This window comes from Capra hircus, chromosome 16, assembly GCF_001704415.2.
Source record: "Capra hircus breed San Clemente chromosome 16, ASM170441v1, whole genome shotgun sequence".
Taxonomy (NCBI): Eukaryota; Metazoa; Chordata; class Mammalia; order Artiodactyla; family Bovidae; genus Capra; species Capra hircus.
In genome coordinates this window covers 35,775,323-35,797,551 of record NC_030823.1, presented here as the reverse complement: position 1 = coordinate 35,797,551, position 22,229 = coordinate 35,775,323, and the positions used below count along the sequence as shown (strand labels likewise).

Sequence of the window (22,229 nt, the reverse complement as noted above, 5' to 3'; positions counted from 1 at the left end):
CACACACGCACAGCTGTTGCAGCATCCTAAGGTTTCCAAGGTGCTGGGCAGGACACCAGGCCTCATGCTATTGCTCCGTGGTTGTTTTTAGCTGTCCAGTGCCCGGCTCTGAAGTCTCCGGAGCAAGGAAGCATGAGCTGTTTCCATTCCGCAAAAGCATTCCAGCACCAGTCCAGCTGCAGCTTCAGCTGCGAAGAGGGATTCACATTAGTTGGGCCAGAGGTAGTGCACTGCACAGCCTTGGGGGTGTGGACAGCCCCAGCTCCAGTGTGTAAAGGTAAGTTCCAAAAGGTTGGGTATGTATAATGTTCACTGCACCTGGTTCTTGCTGGGAGCACAGATGAAACCAGCCTGAATCACAACTTGACTCTCCTTTTACCTACCACTCAGCTGGACTGGGGCTTCCCTTGTGGCTCAGATAGTAAAGAATACACTTGCAGTGCAAGAGACCCAGGTTTGATCCCTGGGCTTGGAAGATCCCCTGGAGAAAGGAGAAGCTACCCGCTCCTGTATTCCTGCCTAGAAAATTGCATGGATAGAGGAAGCTGATGGGCTACAGTCCATGGCGTTGCAAAGAGTCAAGAGACTCAGTCATGTCAAGCAACACGACTGAGCGACTAACACATACACACACACACATACACACACACACACACACACACACACACACACAGCTAGACTGGGTTCATCTGGGATAGGAAAGGAGTGTCAGGCTCTAGAAGAACAAGAAGCTGATTTTACTATTGACTGTAAACAAAATTTAGAAGTTCTCCTCTCCCCAAAACTCACTGCCCTCAAGTAATTTCAGAATGAGCTCATTCATAAATTTCACCCAAGATGGAACGGAGACATCTCCATCTGTAAGAAGATGCTAGAAGACCTACCAGGAGAGGTTTCTAGCAGTAAAGGGGTTAGAGGACATTTGACAAAGGAGTCTTGAAAGAAACTTTTATTTTAAAGAGATTAAGGTCCTCCTGAAGCTTGGTTCTACAAGTCTGGACAAACATCATTAGGATCTCCTGACCCTTACAGATTCCTAGATCCACTTAGATTTTCAGAGGTGGTTTTACCATTGCTCTCCCAGCTGTGAGCATGGTTCTTCTCCTTCCTCAGTACCTTTCTCTATGGCCTTGGTGATTCTGGCCAGCTATGCAGTGCGAGTTCCTGGAAGCCCCTACCGAAGGAATCCTGGACTGTGTCCATCCCCTCGTTTCCCTTGCAGTGGCTCTAGCTGCAAATTTGAATGCAAACCTTGCCATCGAGTGAGAGGCAAGGACAAACTTCTGCCTTGGCCCTGGCTGGGGGACCCCACCCTTGCCAGCCTTCAAGGGTAGGATTTTTTCATCAGCAGCCCCCAGTCCACTGGGAAGTATAAGTTCATGCTGTGTATTTAGGCAAGGAGTCATGACACAGCAGGGAGGATCAAGCGCTTTTAATATCAGTATGATCTTTTCCAGGCTCTGATCCTGAAATGGGTTGTTCAGCCCCCAGGAGGGATGGTTTTCTCCTCTGTAAAATGAGCTATGAATTGTAAGCGGCTTCTGTGAAATGAACTATGAATTTCAAGGAGCTTTAATAAGGGTGAAGCATATAAAAAGTATACAATTAAATAGTATGTATAAAGTACCTCGAAGAGAGCCTTTGTTTCTGCCTCTTTTTTCCCTGCCTGGCTCACGTGTCTAGAAGCTGTGGGTCAGTGTCCCTGCTATACTTCAGACAGAGTCAGAACACTGGCTATCAGGACACATAGACAGATTGCTCATCATAGTCCCTGGTGGCAGTCTTTAACAAAGGATCAGAGGAACACCGCACTGAAAGAGAGGCTGTGATACAATCCAAGGCAGGTATCTAATACCACAAAACTGCGTTCTGCGCAACTGCCTCACACCTCACACCAATTGTATCTTATCAAGCAAAAATGGGGAATAGCATAGCTGGAAATTAAATACTGGATAAGTGAATTCCTGGAAGACCTGAATTATAAGCCCAGCTCTATTACTGTCTACGGTGAGACCTTAGGGATGTCACTTAAAATTTCTAAACCTCACTTTTAACCTGCAAAGTTAGAGAGAAACGCTAGAGGATCTTTGGAACTTAAAAACCCTGATTCTGTAAAGCCTAGAGGTCTAAGGTCAGTGTGTGCAGTCTTTGTATTCTGAAAAACTCCAGGAATATTCTGGAGATGAAATTCTTTGTCAAGGAAGAGCATGAGGAAATCAGCCTTTATCAGAACTGAGGTCACTTGGGACTTAATTATGCTCAGGAACTGACCTTGGGCTGCACACTCACTTGGCAACCGAAGTCTGTTTAGGATGACATCCTGTGTTCCAGAAACAAGGCTCATTTATAATCCTTTTATTGGGCTGGGTATAAGAGTGTCAACAATAAGCTATGTTGTTTTAGCTTTTTCCTTAAAAGTTCAGTCTGGCTATATCTCCTCCGTACAGATACAATTTTCACAAATATTTCCAATGAATATTTAAAGAGTACCTTCAATGTCCCAAACACTGCCAGGCTCTGGGATACAACTCTGGATGATTGACATCAGCCACAAGGAGACTGCAGTCTAAGGGGCAGAGTTATAATAGGGCATGAACAGCTCAAGCACAGGGGCTGTGTTAGCATGCTGGAAGGGGTTCTACCCCGAGCTGGGATGGGCAGGGAAGGTTTCTTAAGCAAAGTGTAGTGTAAGCTGAGACTTGAAGGGCAGGTGAGAAATCCAGGCAAAGAAGGGGAGGGGAAGGGAAGGTGCTCCAGGAAGATTCCCCATTTGGAAAAAGGATGATTTGGGGTTCTGAATATACTGACAATGTGAGTCAAAAAGATGCACGATCTCTTGAGGGGCTGTTTCGCAAAAGAATTGAGCCCTTCCACTGCCCAGTTTCTGACAATCACTATTTCCATTTAGCCATTGCCTGTGAGCCCCTGGAGAGTCCTGTCCATGGAAGCATGGATTGCTCCCCGTCTCCGAGAGCATTTCAGTACAACACCAGCTGTAGCTTTCGTTGTGCTGAGGGTTTCACGCTGAGAGGAGCTGACACAGTTCGATGTGCTGATTCAGGAGAGTGGACAGCTCCAGCCCCAGTCTGTCAAGGTATACTGTGACATCATCATGCTGCTTCCATGCCTTTCAGCTTATTACAGGCGTCAGCATCTGCATTTAGTTCTGTCATTCAGTTATTGCTCCAACGTTCACTGAGCATCTATCCTGTGCCAGACCCTTTGTGCTGGGCACTCAGATGCAGTAGTGGGTGAAGGCAGTCTTGGGGACATGTTCATTACAGCATCCTGAAATGCAAGGTGAGAGCTACATTGATCGACACAGATGTGGTGAGTTAGCATGAAGGAGAGGGGGTTGAGACAGAGGAATGATACATGAGGAACAGCTGGTACAGTGCCAGAGTAATGACAAGACTTAGTCCAGTTCCATCATGTCCTGACAACAAGCTCTTGGTCTCTCTGAAACTCAGTGTCACCTGCAAAGTAAAGGTACTAACATTTGCCTTACCTACCCACCTCACTAGTGGTTGTGGATTAAAGTGTGTAAATGCAAGGTTAAAACTGCATGAGCTTCATAAATGTAGGTAAAATAATGATAATAACATTACTTTGTAAATCATATGTCTCTGATCTGATTTTACAAAATCATCTCCTTTAAATAGCTCCTGTTCTCAACATTTGGCTCTTGAAGAACAAAATAGGGAAGCCACTAGGATTATTTTCTTTTACAAGGGGGAACCCCACACAGAATTTATGTCCCAGAAGTGAAATACTATTAATAGCATCTTATGTGAGATCCCAAGCAATTTATGTGAATTTCCTGGGTCGAAGTATACCCTGATTTTAAAATGAGGCAGTGGTTTGAAAGCAAGATCTTGAAGAGAGATGTATACACCCATGTTCATAGCAGCACTATTCATAATAGTTAAAATATGGAAGAAACCCAAGTGTCTCACACAGATGAATGGATAAGGAAAAGTGTGATATATCCATACAATGGAATATTATTCAGCCTTAAAATGGAAGGAGACTCTGGTTTCCCTGGTAGTTTAGATGGTAAAGAATCTGCCTGCAATGCAGGAGACTCAGGTTCAATCCTTGGGTAGGGATTCCCTGGAGAAGGGAATGGCAACCCACTCCAGTATTCTTGCCTGGAGAATCCCATGGACAGAGGAGCCTGGCGGGCTACAGTCCATGGGGTCACAAAGAGTCGGACATGACTGAGTGACTAACACTTTCACTTTTCTGACACATGCTACAATGTGGATGAATTCAAGGACATTAAGCTGAGGGTAGTAAGCCAGTCACCAAGACAAGTACTCAATGATTCCACATATGGGAGGTACTTAGAGTAGTCAAAATCAATGAGACAAAAAGTATTAAAATGGTTGTTGCTGGGGACTGGAGGGAGTGGGTATAGGTAGTTACTGTTTAATGAATACAGAGTTTCAGTTGGAGGTAAAGAAGAATGTTTTGGAGATGGATGGTGTTGATGGTTGCACAAAACTATGAATATACTTAATACCTTTGGACTTTACACTTAGAAATGGTTCACTGGTAAAAGATAGGTTTTATGCAATGTGTATTTTACTACAGTTAAAAAATGGAAAAAAAAAAGTGAGGCAGTAGAGGACTAGATCACTACGCACTATGATGGTGAGGCTTAGGGAGGGCAATGGGATCGATCTATTGTCTGAGAGACAAAGACACAGAGAGCACTGCGACTTGCTTAAAAGGGAGTGGTTACCAAATATATGTTTGTTACTTTTGTCCCATCTATTTTTAATGAACAAGCCAGGTTAAAATCTAAAGGGATGAAAATGCATTAGCTGAAGTTTCTTGTTTCCACTTGTTTCTAGAATTTTTCTTTATCTGGTCAAGAGGCATGTCCTTTAGCACCAGACTGCTCCTGCACATAAGTAATAATAATGTGGCAAAGCAGTAAAATATTTCTAGAGATAACTGTACTAAAATATATCGAATGCTCAATATCTACATTAAAAAGTAGAGCAGAGACAGTAATACCATATTGTTCGTTCTTTCAAAATCAGAGATAAGTTCATTCTGTCATTATGTAATACACAATAATAAGCAAACTGGGCTCCCCAGGTGGCTCAGTGGTGGGGAGTCAGCCTGCAGTTCAGGAGATGGGGGTTCAATCCCTGATTCGGGGGGACGCCCTGGAGAAGGAAATGGCAACCTACTCCAGTGTCCTTGCGTGGTGGATCCCACGGATAGAGGAGCCTGATGGGTTTCAACATTGAGTTGAAAGAGCCAGACACGTCTTAGCGATTGAACAAGCAAACGAACAAATAAACACATTATGATTCTTAAGTACTCAAGAAGTGTAATCACTTGTATTCTTAGTTGGATAGGTATCTTTAAAATATAAGGTTGAATACTCCAACCTTGTCTTTAATTAAAGTGTTACTTTCATATTATGTTTGACATGCAATGAGCTCTCAGTAAAGAACTGATTCCTGAGATAAAGCAGTGAAGGTTCCAACTAGTCACATATATCATAGATGACATCCACATTTAGAGTCAGACTTTCTCAAAACTCCTATCCTTTTAAAATCAAATACTGGGGAAATTTGTATGGGCTATTTTCTCAGAATAAAATGTACTGGAATTAAAAAAAAAGGGAGGGGTTCTTTAGGGGTCACTGGAGCCATTCTTGTCTGCAGGCAGATAATAGAAAACGGGCTTATTCTCTTAAGCATCCAGTTACATGGCTGCAGTAACTCCCCTGATAGGCCTTCCTAGCATTCTCCACTCTGACAGGCTGGGTCAGCACCTGACGCATAGCTAGAACAATTTTAAGACTATGACTGCTACTGATACTACTGCTGCTGCTACTACTACTATTAGTAATAATGGCAATATACAATATTTATTGAGCATTTTAATTTAACTCCATGAGGTTGTTAAAATTATTGCTCCCATTTTAAAGATGAGAAAAGACTTATATATAAAATACAGGTGTTCTCTCCATTTAAAGCCATCTACTTCATATGACTGAGATCATAGTGTACATATAATTTTTATTCTGCTTTTTCACCTAACATTGTACATTGAGATACGTCTCATATCTTTTCAAGGTGCAATAGATCATATTCCTTTCATGGCTCCACCATAGTTAATTTTCAGCCTCTAACTAGTGGCAGTTATGTTTGTTTTCAATATTTTTCTCTCACATATGATAAAAAAAAAAAAAAGGGCTTCTCTGGTGGCTTAGCTGGTAAAGAAGCCACCTGCAATGCAGGAGACCTGGGTTTGATCCCTGGGTTGGGAAGATCCCCTGGAGAAGGGAAAGGCTACCCACTCCAGTATTCTGGTCTGGAGAATTCCATGGACTGTATAGTTCATGGAGTCACAAAGAGTCGGACATGACTGAGTGACTTTCACTTATGATAAATGATAAAAATTTAGTGGTATTTATGTTTGTTTTCAGTATTTGCTCTCACAAATGATATGATAAAACTTCTCCAAAATGATTTTTGATATGCATCTTATTACATACTTAGCATCGATTCTTGGGTCCAAAATTACAATATTTTTAAAACTATGGATGCATATTATCAAATGCTTAACAATGACTCAGCGTTTCCTCATAAAGTCATTCAACTGGCATTGTGACTATATGATACTTTTCTCATCCTCCTGGTTAAACATGCCCAATTCAGAGATCTTTCTTGTCGGCATTAGAAAGAGTTAAGGGGTGGGAATCAATGAGTACTTGTGTATTACTCCTTCCTCACTCCCTACTTCCTCCCTCCTTAGCATTGCAGTGCCAGGATCTTCCGACCTCAAACAAGGCCCGGGTGAACTGCTCGCATCCCTTTGGTGACTTTAGGTACCAGTCGACCTGTAGCTTCACCTGCGATGAAGGTTCATTCCTGGTGGGAGCAAGTGTGCTGCAATGCCTGGATACAGGGAACTGGGATGCTCCTTTTCCAGAATGCCAAGGTAGGATGAACTCTTTCCAGTGTCTTAGAAACAAATTGTAGTTATTTTTAAAAGCTATATTTAAAAGGTAGTAACTGTCTAGGGGACAGAAGCTTGAAATGGACTAGAAAATGAATAAACACTATCATCAGGAAGCCCTTGTTATCAGGTCACATGGGGATCCCACGCGCAGAGGCCTTGAGGGGCTGGCAGATACCACAAGCGACAGGATGTCCGACGGCAGGACAGGGGCATGGGCTGAAGGTCCCTATCATGAACTAGGTTCGCTGGTCTCACTTGGCTAAAGATAGTCGCTGGAAACAAGGCCAGGGAAAAAGACAGTCCCATGATGTTGTTCCAAGAGTAATCTGGCACTTTAATCCTAGGAAACACAGAGTGTAGTGGTGGAATGGCAGGTAGCGCATGGGTTTAATAGGAGAAGGGGAGGGGCAGCATTTACAGGTGCCTGGCTGCAAACAAGATTGGAGAAACCCACTTAGAGTAAAGTGAAGAGTGATTAAAACAGAAAGAAACTAATCTACACATGCAAAGTCACAGGATTCTCGGAAGAAAAAAAGTACCTATTCACTATAATCATATATGTCTGCATTTCACCTGATATAAAATAAAGCCAGTTATTGAGTGAAATGGAACTGGTTCTGATCATCTGGGTTTGGAAATTGAAAGATAGATGTATACTTTTTATACTCCCCATTCCTTTTTCTATCCAATTATTTACTTATATTTATGTCAAACCCTACCTTTAAAAGATAACATTTGTATTTATAAAAGCTTCTCTTGTAGCTCAGTAGGTAAAGAATCTGCCTGCAGTGCAGGAGACTTGGGTTCGATCCCTGGGTTGGGAAGATCCCCTGGAGAAGGAAATGGTAACCCACTCCAGTATCCTTGCCTGGAAAATCTCAGAGACAGAGGAGCCTGGTGGGCTACAGTCCATGGGGTCGCAAAGAGTTGGGCATGACTGAGCGACTAACATTACTTACCTTTAAAAGATAACATTTGTATTTATAAAAGCTCTAGAAAAATAAACAAAAAAATCTTCTTACATACTGTCCCCAAAATACCCCACCCTAAAATAGACACTGGTTATATTTCTCTATTATTGTATAAATTCCTCCAATGTTTTCCCACTTTCCCCTCCACACAATTAGTATTTTTATGAGGCATATATAAGCTTAATAATAAAATTAGATAGGTAAAATACTAGACAATTCTGCATCATTTGCCTTTGCTTTTCGCTTTGTGCCCGCTTTCAACATGAGTAAAAGCAGACAGATACATGTTTTTAATAAAAAGGAAACCACTTGCTATTCAGGTCACACATAAGCACACACAAGCACACATACACGCACACTACTATTAAGTTAGGTCAACACAGAGTGAACCAATGAATGAGCAAAGGGGCTGACCAGCTCAACAGAGCTGCATGGTCTTTATCCCCAGACACAAGAGAGCCTGGCAAGCCCCGGGGGCTAAGGCTGAGCCCACCTTCCGAGCTGGGTCTGCAGAGACCAGGCTGAGGCTTGTGACCTTGGCCCCTCAGCTCTCACCCTGGCTACGCTGAAGCCTGGATACACTACAAAGTCCGCACGACTGTAGGGAAGAACCTGGGAGTCCCTGAGGGCGTTCCAGTGCACAGCACCTTTCCGGACAGCCTTGGGCTGTGCAGGGCACAGATTACAGTTCATTGCTCCATACTGGCCTGCCTGTGGGTGTTTCACAGGAGGGAGGCTGACACTCACCACGGCTTCCTGTGACCTTCTAGTTCCCTTCCGCTTTTAGTTCTTTGTTTACTCTGACTGAACTTTCTCCTCTTGCTGCTGAGCGAGCATCATGTGAAATACCCAAATGTGGTCTGGGCAGGAAGGTACCATGAGGCTTGCAACCTACTAGCTGTTGTAATGTGCCCCAAATGTGTTATCAGTTTCCTTTTCCAATGCCACACCCCCACACCCACCTTCCCACCCCAGCTATCAGAAGGCAGAGTCACAATAGAGCAGCACACAGACTCATGCACCAACACTCATCGCACCACACTTGTCCTGCTTGGCTTGTCTCCTCTCCCCTCTCCTCACCCCCACACCGAATACAGAAAGACTTTTCAAGCGGTGGAAAATACCAGGTCTTTGGACAAATGGATGAGATGGGGGATGTAGCTGGAGAGAAGAAGGGAAGAGAGAGGTGCAGAAAATGCTCACAAAGCCTCAAGCAGTTCAAATCTGTGGCTGAAAGACAGCCCTGGTTCATCCACACTACCACTGTCTCTGGTCTAAAGCCACACACGACCCAATCAGGCCAAAGAATGCAGAAGAAACACCTTAAACCATGTTTTCATTTTTTTAAAAGCTAGCGTGTTTAATTGAGTTTTATTTCATTAATTGGCTGAGGGATATCTTGGCAGCCATTAACATTTGCATACATAGTGTTTTCATTTTTGAACCTTATAAAAATCCTGAGAACTATGTAATGCTATTATCCAGATTTTAAAGGTGAATAAACATATGGAAATTCAGAGAGGTTAAGGGACTGGCCGAAAGTCACAGAGCATGATCTCTAACCAAATCAAATCCTCTAGCACCACAAACTCCACATGGATAAACTGTGGCAAAGAACTGTGATATCTTATTGACCATTTTTTGTAAGTAGACAGGTAGAGTCATTTGCTGCTGGTCATTACAGGATGAGACTGGTGGAAAGAGCATTTGCAGATGGCCAGTTCCATTATTTGCCTACCTTGTGTCATGATTTTTTAATTTAATTTTTGCCTATATTTTGTTAACTTATTATTTTATATAATAAATTTGAGGTTCTCCGCAAAGCAAAGATTGTTATTTTCCCCATTTCATAGATGAAGCAACTGAGGTTCAGTATGTTTATTGTCCAGAGATGCACTGCCAGTGAGTAACAGAGGCAAGTTTTGGACCCAGAGTTCATCACTTGGTTGGGGGAAGGAAATTTTGGAAGAGGAGAAAGTATTTCACTCCATTTCCCTATTTCCAATCACTTGTCATTGTTTTCTGGCAATGTTATTGGGTCTACCTCTGAAGAAAGTGTCAAGGAAGCAGTCACTCCCACTCTCATCCAGGGGTAACTAACATGAGCTGCATCACCATCACCATCTTTCCCAACAAAGTGCCAGCATCCTTTTAAATCACCCCTAAAGCTCCTTTAAATCTCTTTAGGGGTAAGCGTTTCAGAATACCAACCCACTGTCAGCTGCCGTTTCACACATTCAGGACGTCTAACTGGTGACTAGCATCATGCAATTTAAACAATCATTCTAACCCAGTACTGCACTGGTCTGTTAAGGACACACACACACACACACACACACACACACACACACACACACACACACACTGATTTAAGTGGCTGTGTTCTAAAACAATCTCCTCTCTCCTCCTTGTCTATGCCCATGCTAGCTGTTACCTGTGCACCTCTGCCAAACCCTCAGAATGGAGAAAAGACTTGTGTCCAACCTCTTGGAGGTTCCAGTTATAAGTCCACATGCTGGTTCACCTGTCATGAGGGATTCTCTTTATCCGGACCAGAAAGACTGGACTGTACTCCATCTGGACACTGGACGGGCTCCCCACCAACATGTGAAGGTAGGACCATGGGTTTACCCTTTCTTATGGCTCCTCAGGTACCAGTATAGAATGGAGCCTCATCATCAGGAGTTCATGTAAACCTCAAGCTAAAGAAAGCCTTCTCTTCAAGGCATAACAATCTAGACCAAAAGCTTCCCCACCTCGAGTATTCTTGTTACAATAACTTTAACCATTTCATAGTTCCATAATGTATTTCAGTGTCATTGTGATGTTTGATGTTTATCACAATCCTGAAATAATGAGGATAGGCAATATTATCGCCATTTTATGGATGAGAAAATAGAGGCTCAGAGATTAGGTAATTTATGGAAATTCATACTATTAGTGACGAAGCTCAGCTATGTCACTGGGACTTTTACTTCATTGTAAAGAATTTTCGTACTACACTCTTATTCATTCCGACATCCTCCTTCACTGAGCATTGCTAAGCTCCAGACACTGAGCTGACCTCAGAGTGGGTGTGATTCCATCCCAGCCCCTCGAGGGTCTCAGTCTAACGATTTGTGTATAGCCTCTCCTTGCTCCAGTTCCATATGGATTACAAGCTCCCTGAGGGCAGGGACTGTCCCAACTTCACCTTTGCATGTCCTACAGCAGCTAGACAGAAAAAAAAATGTAGGTGTGTGACAAGTATCTGTTGAACTGAATCTTCTCATTTGCTGATTAAATTTATTCAAACCCAAGCCTTATTGACAACGAATTAGTGGATCCTCAAAGGCAATGGCCAGATCTTATCTGATTCCCCTGAAACATCTGGCTGACACATATCTGGTATATGAAAGTGAAACTGTTAATCACTCAGTTGCGTCTGACCCTTTGTGACCGCATGGACTGTAGTCTGCCAGGCTCCTCTGTCTACAGAGATTCTCCAGTCAAGAATACTGAAGTGGGTAGCTGTTCCCTTTTCCAGGGGATCTTCCCAACCAAGGGCTTGAACCTGGGTCTTCTGCATTGCAGACAGATTCTTTACCATCTGAGCCACCAGAGATAGTGTGCTCTAAAGTAGAAGTTTGCAAACTGATGCATTTATTGCTCATGTTTACTTTCAAACATCATCATTTTGCTCAACCTAGAGGGCTAGGATGGGGTGGTAGACGGGAGGCAGGCTCAAGAGGGAGGGAACATTATGTATACCTATGGCTGATTCATGTGTGGCAGAAACCAACACAACATTGTAAAACAATTATCTTCCAATTAAATAAATTTTTAAAAATAGACATTACACAATTTAAGTTGCAGGAATAAGCAAGTATACAGCATTTTTTTACCTGTAACATATGAAACCCAGAATAAAAGCAATATACTCAAAGGAAAAAAAAAGTCACCATTTTTTGGTTCTTTTGTTCTATTATTCCATGTACTATAGTCAGGAATAATAAAACCAGCAATAATAGCTAATTTTTATTGTTTGCATAAGTACAAGCAATTACATTTGCATTTTTGCATTCAATACACACAATCCTTAACATGGTTATCATTATCCCTGTTTTAAAGATGAAGAAATGAGGCTTGAGAAGATAAATAGCTGGCAAAGATGTGTGTGCTACATCTTAGCTTTTACAAAGTGTGCAGTTAGGATTCAAACCCAGGTTTAGCCTGATTACAGGACTAGAGCTTTTACCTCTACACTACACTGCCACCCAGTGGCCAGTTTCTAAATCCCAGGTCAGCTCAGCTCAGTTCAGTCGCTCAGTGCTGTTCGACTCTGCGACCCCATAGACTGCAGCATACCAGGCTTCCCTGTCCATCACCAACTCCCAGCGCCTACCAAACTCATGTCTATTGCGTCAGTGATGCCATCCAACCATTTCATCCTCTGTTGTCCCTTTCTCCCCCTGCCCTCAATATTTCCCAGCATCAGGGTCTTTTCATATGAGTCAGTTCTTCACATCAGGTGGTCAAAGTATTGGAGTTTCAGCTTCAACATCAGTCCTTCCAGTGAATATTCAGGACTGATTTCCTTTAGGATTAACAGGTTGGATCTCCTTGCAGTCCAAGGAACTCTCAAGAGCCTTCTCCAATACCACAGTTCCAAAGCATCAATTCTTTGCTGCTCAGCCTTCTTTATGGTCCAACTCTCACAACCATACATGACTACTGGACAAATCATAGCTTTGACTAGATGGACCTTTGTTGGCAAAGTAATGTCTATGCTTTTTAATATGCTGTCTAGGTTGGTCATAACTTTTTTTCCAAGGAGCAAGCGTCTTTTAATTTCATGGCTGCAGTCCCCATCTGCAATGATAGTCATTCATAAATTCCACTGCTCTTGTCTAGTTGCAGCAGCAACTGCAGTAGCAGTTGTTCTAAAATGAACTTTAGTTGAACTAAAATGAACTAAAATGAGTGATCAAATGAGTGAGTATGTTTCTAGAAATCTAGTAGTGAAAAGAGCTAAATATTCATTCTTTCTTATTCCTTCTTGTGGAATGAGCACTAGATTAATATCCAAAGACTTGTATTGCTCTTCCCTGAAGTTATGGAGTCACATAGAAGATCATGCCACACCCTGATATTCTCAATTCCAAAAGGAGAGGAGTGGACAAGGACACCTCTGAGGCTCTTCCCCTGGACAAGGATTCTGCAGGCTAAAGCACATAAAACGCTACTGTGCACACGCGTGTGCTGTCTTGTCTGACTCTTTGTGACTCCATGGACTGTAGCCTGCTAGGCTCCTTTGTCCATGGGTCTCTGTCCATGGAATTTTCCAGGCAAGAATACTGGAGTGGGTTGCCATTTCCTCCTTCAAGAGATCTTCCCAACCCAGGGGTCTAATCCATGTATCTTGTGTATCCTGCATCAGCAGGCAGATTCTTTACCACTGTGCCACCTGGGAAGTCCAAAATGCTATCATCTATTGTCCAAAAAAAAAAAAAAAAAAGAAGCCCACTACAAGCCATCCAAGGAATCTAGGACTTTGATAGCTGATATCTTTAGGGCTTGTGCTTCATCACAGATTTCTCAATCACTCATTTGTTTATTCCATGGGCATTTATCATGAGTTCTATTTTTCCCCATTCTGTTTTAAGGCTAAAAAATTAAAATAAAAAAAAAAAGAAAACCCTGAGATATAAGAAATACCTCACTGAAGTTTTTTGTTTTTGTTTTTCTCATGAAAGTTTTAAATCATACATTGCAATCAACATGGTTGTAAAATCTGTGATCTCTGAAGCCCCCATTTCTCCTGACTCTTTTCTACCTCCTTTTCTCCTCAAGAGGTGACATTTCAGGCCTGGCCCTGCCCAGTGTCTAAAACCAAACTTGACCATGGGCAGCAGCTTTAGTGAGCTATGGGCTTTGGAACTGCCAACCTGGTCTGAACCTGATAGTTAGCTCTGGCTTTTGGACCTGTGTTTCTATCTCATTCTCCAAATTTAGGCTCTAGATTTAGGCAAAGAGTTCCTCTTCTTTTCCCATATGCCTGAGTCCATGAATTTTGAAACTTTCAGCAGTGAACTCTGATTTTCACATGGTGTTCTGCAGAGTCCTGGACTCTTATCAGAGGGGATTGAGGGCTACCAAGTACATAGGGGTGGTGTGGCAAGTGGAGCACAGTCTCATGGTGCAAAATGGGGCTCCATTTTTCTGAGTGAGTCCACAGATATTTCCCTTTCTGTTAGAATGTCAGTTTCCTGGGCTCTCTAGGACTTGAGCTCCGCCTGCATTTCCTAATCTTCCCCCTTGCCTTTACCCACCAGGACCTGAATTCCTTTCCCTGAACATAAACGGTACTGAGTTGCTCCCATCTAGTTGCTCTGTTCCCTACCTTCCTGGCTGTTGGGCCACTATCCTGATATGATGACTGTTCCCTCAATCACGTTGTCATTGACTCTCTGGAGACCCTGTTCAACTGCTGGACCTGACCCCTAATGACCAACCTCACCTTGATGGGGAGGTGTGGGTCCTGGTTTTGAGTCCAATCCTGGCGCTGTCCTTCTGCCACACCCCTGCTCATCCAAGATCTAAAATACAGCAGACTGGTGCCCTCTAAGCTCCGGCCTGGCTCATGTCTCTGTTTCATTTCTCCACTCCTCCAACCTTTATCTGACTCTGTGAAGATTCCCAGTCTTTATTTTCAAAGCTTGAGTTTAGAACCACCAACCCAATGAATATTATTATGTACACTATTTTTTCTTTCCAAAAATTTCATGACAAAACTACATTTGACTCAAGCTAGAAAATAATAATAATATACAGAGACAAAGAATTCATTAAAATTAAAATAATATAAAGCAATATTTTATCAGTTGATGATAGGATGTCAGTGAACCCACTAATCATGAATTCACATGCCATCACATTCACCTGCATCACCAATCATAGAAAACATCAGTGAAGACCATTTCAATAGACAGCATTGCTTTGAAGTCCATGAAAATAGAGCTTTAAGTATAGTGATAAAAGCAGCTCTTATCCGTTTCCTATTCTTGTACTAAGTTTTTAATAAAGCTCCAGAGTAGGCTCAAGAATATGACTACTTTTTGTTGTTACCCAGAGAGGTCATCCCTTGGTAAAAATCTCTTCCTCTACCTCTGCATGAGGCCCCTTCACTCCACCAACTTCCTCAGATTTAATTCAGCCCCTGATTGCTGAGTGCCCACCACTTTCCAGATCTGGAATAGGCTTCCACGTACCTCATCAAGTCTGCCCCTCAGACCGGAAAACAGGCTTCCTTGTGCAAGTGAGTCAAATCCTCCTTAGGGGCCTTTGATTTGACAAGGTTTATGTTTACAGAAGAGGGTTCAGAAACTTTCCTAGACACAAAAGGCTGTGTTTATAACCTTGGCAGAAAAAGACTCATAGAACTGAGACCAAAGCATATCCCCCAAGTAGATTTAATGCTGTGGAATTCTCTTTGTATGCTAGGGGTCATTTAAGTCAATTCTTAAAAACAGGAACTCCTCTTGTTTCTTTTCATATCATGTAAAAACACTTGTCAGAATGCATCCAAATTAAATTGTGCTTACTAATGTTCATTCTTTTAACAAATATTTTTAGACCCCCTCTACTCTGTGTTAGGCACTTTTGTTTGGGGTATAGCTGACATGTATTTTCTGGGAGATTCTGAAAAAGCTATTTGAGGGAAAATGTTCATAAATGATTTAATATCTATGACATATACCAGTAGATAATAAATGTTTAATAAACATAATTGATCTGCCAGGCATGGATTCATTAATTACTCAAAAATTTCATAGTTCTAAACTGAAATTAAGTATGTCATTTTGGCTATCTGAATGGTTTCACACAATCAGGATCCACAGTCCTTCAGTGAACAGCCCACTCCCAAAAAACGTAGGCCAGCATGTAAAAACCAATACTTTTCCATGAGGCATTGCACAGGGCTTCAAGAGGGTTTTTTTTTTTTTTTTTTAAAAAAAGCAAAACAGCTAAGCAAAATGAGCTTTATCTGACCAAGGCATAGCTTTCAGATAGCCTCGGATTTAAAGAAAGAACAGTCACTTAATTTGGCAATAACCCAACGTGAGTGAAAGTTGCTCAGTCATGTTCAACTCTTTGCGACCCCATGGACTCTACAGTCCATGGAATTCTCCAGGTCAGAATACTGGGGTGGGTAGCCGTTTCCTTCTCCAGGGGATCTTCCCAACCCAGGGATCGAACCCAGGTCTCTGGCATTGCAGGTGGATTCTTTTCCAGTTGAGGCACCAGGGAAGCCCAAGAATACTGGAGTGGGTAGCCTATCCCTTCTCCAGGGGATCTTCCTGACCCAGGAATCAAACTGGGGTCTCCTGCATTGCAGGTAGATTCTTTACCAGCTGAGCTACCAGGAAAGCTCTAATAACCCAATATTTGTAGATAAATAATAGTCTCATGTCAGAGAATGTCACTGAGAGAAAGACATGATCCTAAGACAAATATGTAACTTCAATAAATTTATAAAAATAGTTTTTGAGGGAAATAGTAAATTCATTTACTCATACACTTGGCATATGGTTGTTGAGCACCACCTCTTGGTGTGATTGGGGGAGACACAAAGATTTATGATTCTCAGGTTTAGGAGCTTTCCATCCAGGAGAAGAGGGAAGAGTTGACATGTGATATGATAGCATGAGAATTCAAACAGAAACACTGATGTGTTCAGAGGAGAAGACTTCAGGCTGCAGTGATCAGAAGAGGCTTTGGAAAGGCTGTCTTTGATTGGATCCCAGAGGATGGCTGGGGATTTTATTCAATGAAAATTGAAAGAAATTTAGGGTAGTGGGAGCCAAAGCCCAGAGGCAAGAACACATGAGGTCAGTTAAGGGAATTCCTAGGGAATATCTTAGCTTGACCAGGAGGTTTTGCACTTACCTGTGCCAAGAAAAGAAAGCCTGAGGATCCAAATAGAAGGAATAGTAGTTTAGGACAGAACATGATCATTGCAGGTGTAGATGTGCTGAATTTTTGGAGACAGCAGGATATCTAACTGGAAGGAGTTTCAGGCAGAAGGAAGGACGGAAATGAAACCCTGGACTGCCCTTATACAAAGAGAATAGTGAGAGTCAGGGAGGCCACAAGGTCTCTGAAGCAAAAGGTTTAGAGAAAAGAGGATGAAATGGTGAATTCTTGAGTCTGACTGCTTAAACCCTTGACTCATTTTTAGAATCTCTCCCTATACTCCTCTTTGCAAACCCACCATCCTTCCCCCTGCCCTCTGCACTTCATGACTTGTGCCTGTTGTGAAATGTCTGCTACCTAGCAAAACACAGTGGTAGTGCAATTTGATGAAAACATGAATGAATTAATTGGGTGTAAAACAGGGTTTCCAGATCAATTTGGAGATTGTGACATTCTTGATTTGGTTCTCTAGCCAGCAAGTGTCCGGAACTATCTGCCCCTGAGCAGGGAAGCCTGGACTGTCCTGACACTCGTGGAGAATTCATCGTTGGCTCCATCTGCCATTTCTCCTGTAACGAGGGCTTGAAGCTGGAGGGGTCCAACCATGTTGAGTGCACAGCTTCTGGGAGATGGACAGCACCCCCACCAACCTGCAAAGGTAAAAGATACATGCCTTGTATCCTTGCAAGACAGCACTTCTTCTAGAAATTTCCTCAACAAAAATAACAAATACATACACTCTTACTATGTGGCAGGTACACATAATATTATTATTATTATTGTGAAAGTTTCACTTCTGTCATGAAGTGGGTTATCTATTGGGATACAGGAAACATAGCCTATGGATTTTAAAAATATACAAGGAGTGGCAGGACTTTTTCATATTTGTGAATAAAAGATATACTGATTTTTAAGCACAAATTTTCTTTCATAATTTTGGGCCTCTTTTTCTCAAAGAGCTTTGTTGGGTCCATTGAATGGTTTCCATTTCTTCGTCACCAGCAGAGCACTAGGGGTGGAGTTACTGGTCAAATGTTTCAAATCAAGGAACTAAAGTGGGGAGAGGTCAGTTGTCATCTCTCTGCCACGTGGCAAGTTAACGACAGAGCCAGTGGCATCTTTCTCACTTCACATTTCATGTTGACCTTTGGCCTGAAGATAATGAACACCTCCCAATAAAGCAGCAATGGGCAAGCAATTGGTCTATGCATATTTTGCCGAATTTTCATATTTCTACACCCATTATTCTGGTTTTTTTTTGAGGGGGGGTTGGTTTTCTTCTTAATATAAGTAACATTGACATCCTCTCCCCAAATTCTTCTGGCCAGGAGAATCGTCTCTTTAAGAGCAATTTTAGATAATTGTTTTCATCTGGTTTTCTATGGTGGTGGATGGTTTAGTTGCTAGGTTTTGTCTGACTCTTTTGTGAGCTCATGGATCGTAGCCTGCCAGGTTCCTCTGTTCATGGGAATTTGTATGCAAGAATACTGGAGTGGATGCCATTTTGTTCTCTAGGGGATCTTCCCGCACCAGGGATGGAACCCGTATCTCCTGCATTGCAGGCAGATTCTTTACTGCTGAGCCACCAGGGAAGCTACTGGCTGTCCATTCCTGATTTTAATAGTTTTCCTTAACTTCCTTAAGGAGCTATTGCCAGAACCTCCCTGATTATGAAAGGACCAGAAGACAGTTACTGTATGTCAGTCTTAACTCTGTTGTGCTCCTCTTAGCTGGGAACTCTGCAAATTGAAACATTTTCTTTTCACAGTGGACACGGTATCAGCTCCTGCTCCAGGGGTGCGATGCCCATCCCTCATCGCGCCAAACCAGGGAACAATGTCCTGTCAGCATCATCTGAGGAACTTTGGTTTGAATACCACTTGCCACTTTGGATGCAAAGCTGGATTCACACTCATGGGAGAGAGTGCTCTCCAATGCAGACCTTCCAGACAATGGACAGCAGTAGCTCCCACGTGCAGAGGTAAGGCGAAACATAGCAGGCAGCTCCAATGCTATCTTCTAGCATGCTAGGCATTGTCCATGCCTGTCAAAATCCTATCCAGTGCCAGTGACCACTTCAAGTGTCAGCTCCTCCATGAAACCCATACCAATCCCAGTTAGAAGTAATGAGCAACAGGCATATCATGTTTCCCCTTCTTCACAAGCTAATGCTCTGGTACTCCTAAAGGAAGAAACATGGAAATGACAAAATGTGTTGGAGCCTTAGCATGCTGAACATGAAACCAGCTATATGAATTGTGAGTTACAAGGTACAATTCTATTAAGGATATGGCCCTGTAAACATTCTATATTTCATAACTGGAACCCAATTAAAAAGATAAATTATGAATGTTACCTTACCCCATGCATGAAGCACTGTGTCTCTTCATTGTATTCTCTATGAAGCACAGAAGAGTGCTTTGCAAATGTCAGTACTGCCCAACAACATTTGTTAAGTTCAGTTTCCTGAGTCAACTTTGAGTTAAATTTCATTCTCTGTACACAAATTTGGGAGAGTATCCTGAAATGCCCTGAAAAACAGTTTAAAGAGAATGGTGGTCTCTACTTCTTTCAAACTTTCAGAGGCCAGGTATGCTGAACAATTGTTATCTCAAGAAATATGTGCTGACATGGAAGTTAATTGCCAGTGGTAGTAATAATAATATTTAGGACAACAGTATTTTTGAGAAGCAAAATTCTATAAATAGTATTTTCGTGGGCAAGACTGATCAATGCCCTGGAAGTTTATTTACTGAATCGGCACTTCGTGCCCTCCTTGGTTCTTCGGCTATCATTCTTTGGGTGTATATCTCAGTACGTTTGATGTTGGAAGAACTTGTGGGAATGTCAAAAACAGCTCCTGTCCTTTCTGATCTTTTGTATTGCACCACATCTCTGGGCAACCCTAGCCGTGTTTCATATGAAACCATAATCTCTTTTATGTTCACTCTGTATGTTCGCTTTTCCTACATTCTTTTTTCTTCTGCAGCTGTCAAATGCTCCAAGCTACCTGTTACTGAGCCAATAGTGATGAACTGCTCCAACCCTTGGGGAAATTTCAGCTATGGATCGACCTGCAGCTTCCATTGCCCCGAGGGTCAATTACTTAATGGCTCAGAAAGAACAGCATGCCAAGAGAATGGTCAGTGGTCAACGACCATGCCAACCTGCCAAGGTATATGTCTCATACAGGTTAGGAAGTCGCTTTGATATGGAAAATAATGAAATCAGTTTTTCTCCTCTGTGTGTTTAACAGTGGTCTCACTTTCTATCACTGGGTTTCCCCTGCATTTAATAATTGTTTCACAATGAATCAAACAGAATCTCTGAATCTTATGCAGTGCAGTGGGAATCAAATGTAGTGACTCTGTGTAAACAATCACCACTACTTTTTCAATGTGAAATGAATCCTCTCATTTCCTTATAGTCTTTGTATAGTGTTGGATTGGTCAACAAGTCCAGTTAGGTTTTTCCATAAGATCTTATAGAAATATCCAAATGAACTTCTTGGCCAACCTAATATATCTTGAAGTTTCAAGATGTTTTAAACTGAAGGTTATTTAATGAAGAATCCTAACTCATTATCTCAGAAGACCTTTGTTTACCATATACCTTCCCCAAATACCATCAGTTCAGTTCAGTTCAGTTCAGTTCAGTCGCTCAGTTGTGTCATATGTCTTCCTTAATCAAGCTCTGCTTGTAAGGTTTATTTCATCTCCTCCCATTTTTTCCCCTCTAGTAGCTTGTTGTAACTACTTTTTGTCATAAAAATGAATCTTTAATTACCTTCCCCCTCAAATTACCCAGTTTATTTTGTTTGTCCAAACTCCCATTTAATCATCTAATTCCATTTCTTGATTCCGTACCTTGACTCCTTGGAAATTATGTTTGATATTTAAGCATTAGGAAGAAAATCAAGTCCTGCTTGTGTCCCATTCTGTTGAAGTGACTTATGACTTCCAGGCTTTTTGTGCTGGGTTGTTAGCACTGCCAGGACCTTGGAGGACTTATTCGATCTCACACCTTAGCGTTGTTGGGGCCCTTCTGGGGGAATGATGGTCTTCTGCACAAAACACTTCTTATGTCTCACACGTGTGTGTGTGTCTGTTTTGCAGCAGGGCCACTGACTATCCAGGAAGCCCTGACTTATGTTGGTGGAGCAGCAGCTGGTACAACAGGCTTAGTGACGAGTTCGATACTCCTGGCTCTGCTAAGAAGGCGTCGCAGACAAAAAGGTAAATTGGAAACAGTATTCTCCTCATTTTCTTCTTGTGATTTGGGGCAAGGCAGTGAAAGCACAACTTCAGTAGTTCATGTCTGAAAACATTTGCATTAAAAAAAAACAAGGCCAAGTTAAGTGGTCTTGAGAACCAACTCCCATCAGAGTCAAATTTAGGGAGGAAAAAAAAAAAAAGAAAACACAGATCCTCATATAATGGTGATCTGGAGATGAGCCTGGAAGTCTGAATTTTTTAAAAGTTTCTCCTCACCCTAACTCCACCTACTAAGATTTTATGAGGCCAGTGTGCATACTGACACTTGGGGGCTTCTGGTCTACGTAACCTTAGTTATTGCCAAAACTAACTAGAAAGGAGTTATACTTCATTCATTCATTCTTTCACACAATAGCCATTTATTGGTCAACTGATTAGGTAGTGTAACCCAGAATGATGGTTCTTGATATTAAGGAGTGTATAATTCAGTAGGTGACTTGGACAAGTTAAATCAATGCTAGTACTGAAGTGTATCAAGTGCATCAGAGCAAAAGTGCTACCTGACTACTCTTGGAATACAAAATAGAAGGGTCCCACCCAGATTGATTGGGCAGAAAAGGCTCTTTTAAGTTTAACTTTGAAGACTAAGAGGGATGGATTTTGTCAAAGGAAAAAGTCAAAATAGAGTTACAGCAGAGAAAATGGCATGTTACAAGATCTTAAAGGTCAAACTAACGGAAAATACTACGTTCAATAGTTTATTGCACCAGAATTGGAAAAAAAAAAAAAAAAACCACTAGTGGAGGAAGTGAAAAACAAAGCTGGAAGTGCAAAAGAGCTGCTGCTTTAGTAATGACTCGGTATGAAAGCTAAGAGATGTATATGTGCTCATGAAAACTTGTAGAGCTAATTCAGGATTGACGCAAGAAAGTGACCCAAATGGATGAAGATTATCTGTAAGGGAAACTGTTTCTCTGATTGTTCATCAAAAGATAGCTGTAGCCTAGGAATAAAAAAAGAGAACCCTCCCTTAAGAGTTCAAACATCCTTTCATTGTCTGCCTGAGATGCTCAACCTGTCCGTAAGTTGAGAAGCCTCT

At 42.0% G+C, this 22,229-nt stretch overlaps 1 protein-coding gene across 2 annotated transcripts in view; it reads left to right on the top strand.

The window, feature by feature from the left end:
• SELP (selectin P) overlaps positions 1-22,229 on the top strand; it is a 46,850-nt gene that overhangs the window by 20,137 nt on the left and 4,484 nt on the right. For both annotated transcript variants that reach the window (XM_013970187.2, XM_013970188.2), the window contains exons 6-13: positions 92-277; positions 2,909-3,094; positions 6,784-6,969; positions 10,389-10,574; positions 17,389-17,574; positions 18,685-18,897; positions 19,906-20,091; positions 21,032-21,151. In XM_013970187.2, the coding sequence (XP_013825641.2) occupies positions 92-277; positions 2,909-3,094; positions 6,784-6,969; positions 10,389-10,574; positions 17,389-17,574; positions 18,685-18,897; positions 19,906-20,091; positions 21,032-21,151 (1,449 nt within the window). The remainder of the gene's footprint in view (positions 1-91; positions 278-2,908; positions 3,095-6,783; positions 6,970-10,388; positions 10,575-17,388; positions 17,575-18,684; positions 18,898-19,905; positions 20,092-21,031; positions 21,152-22,229) is intronic.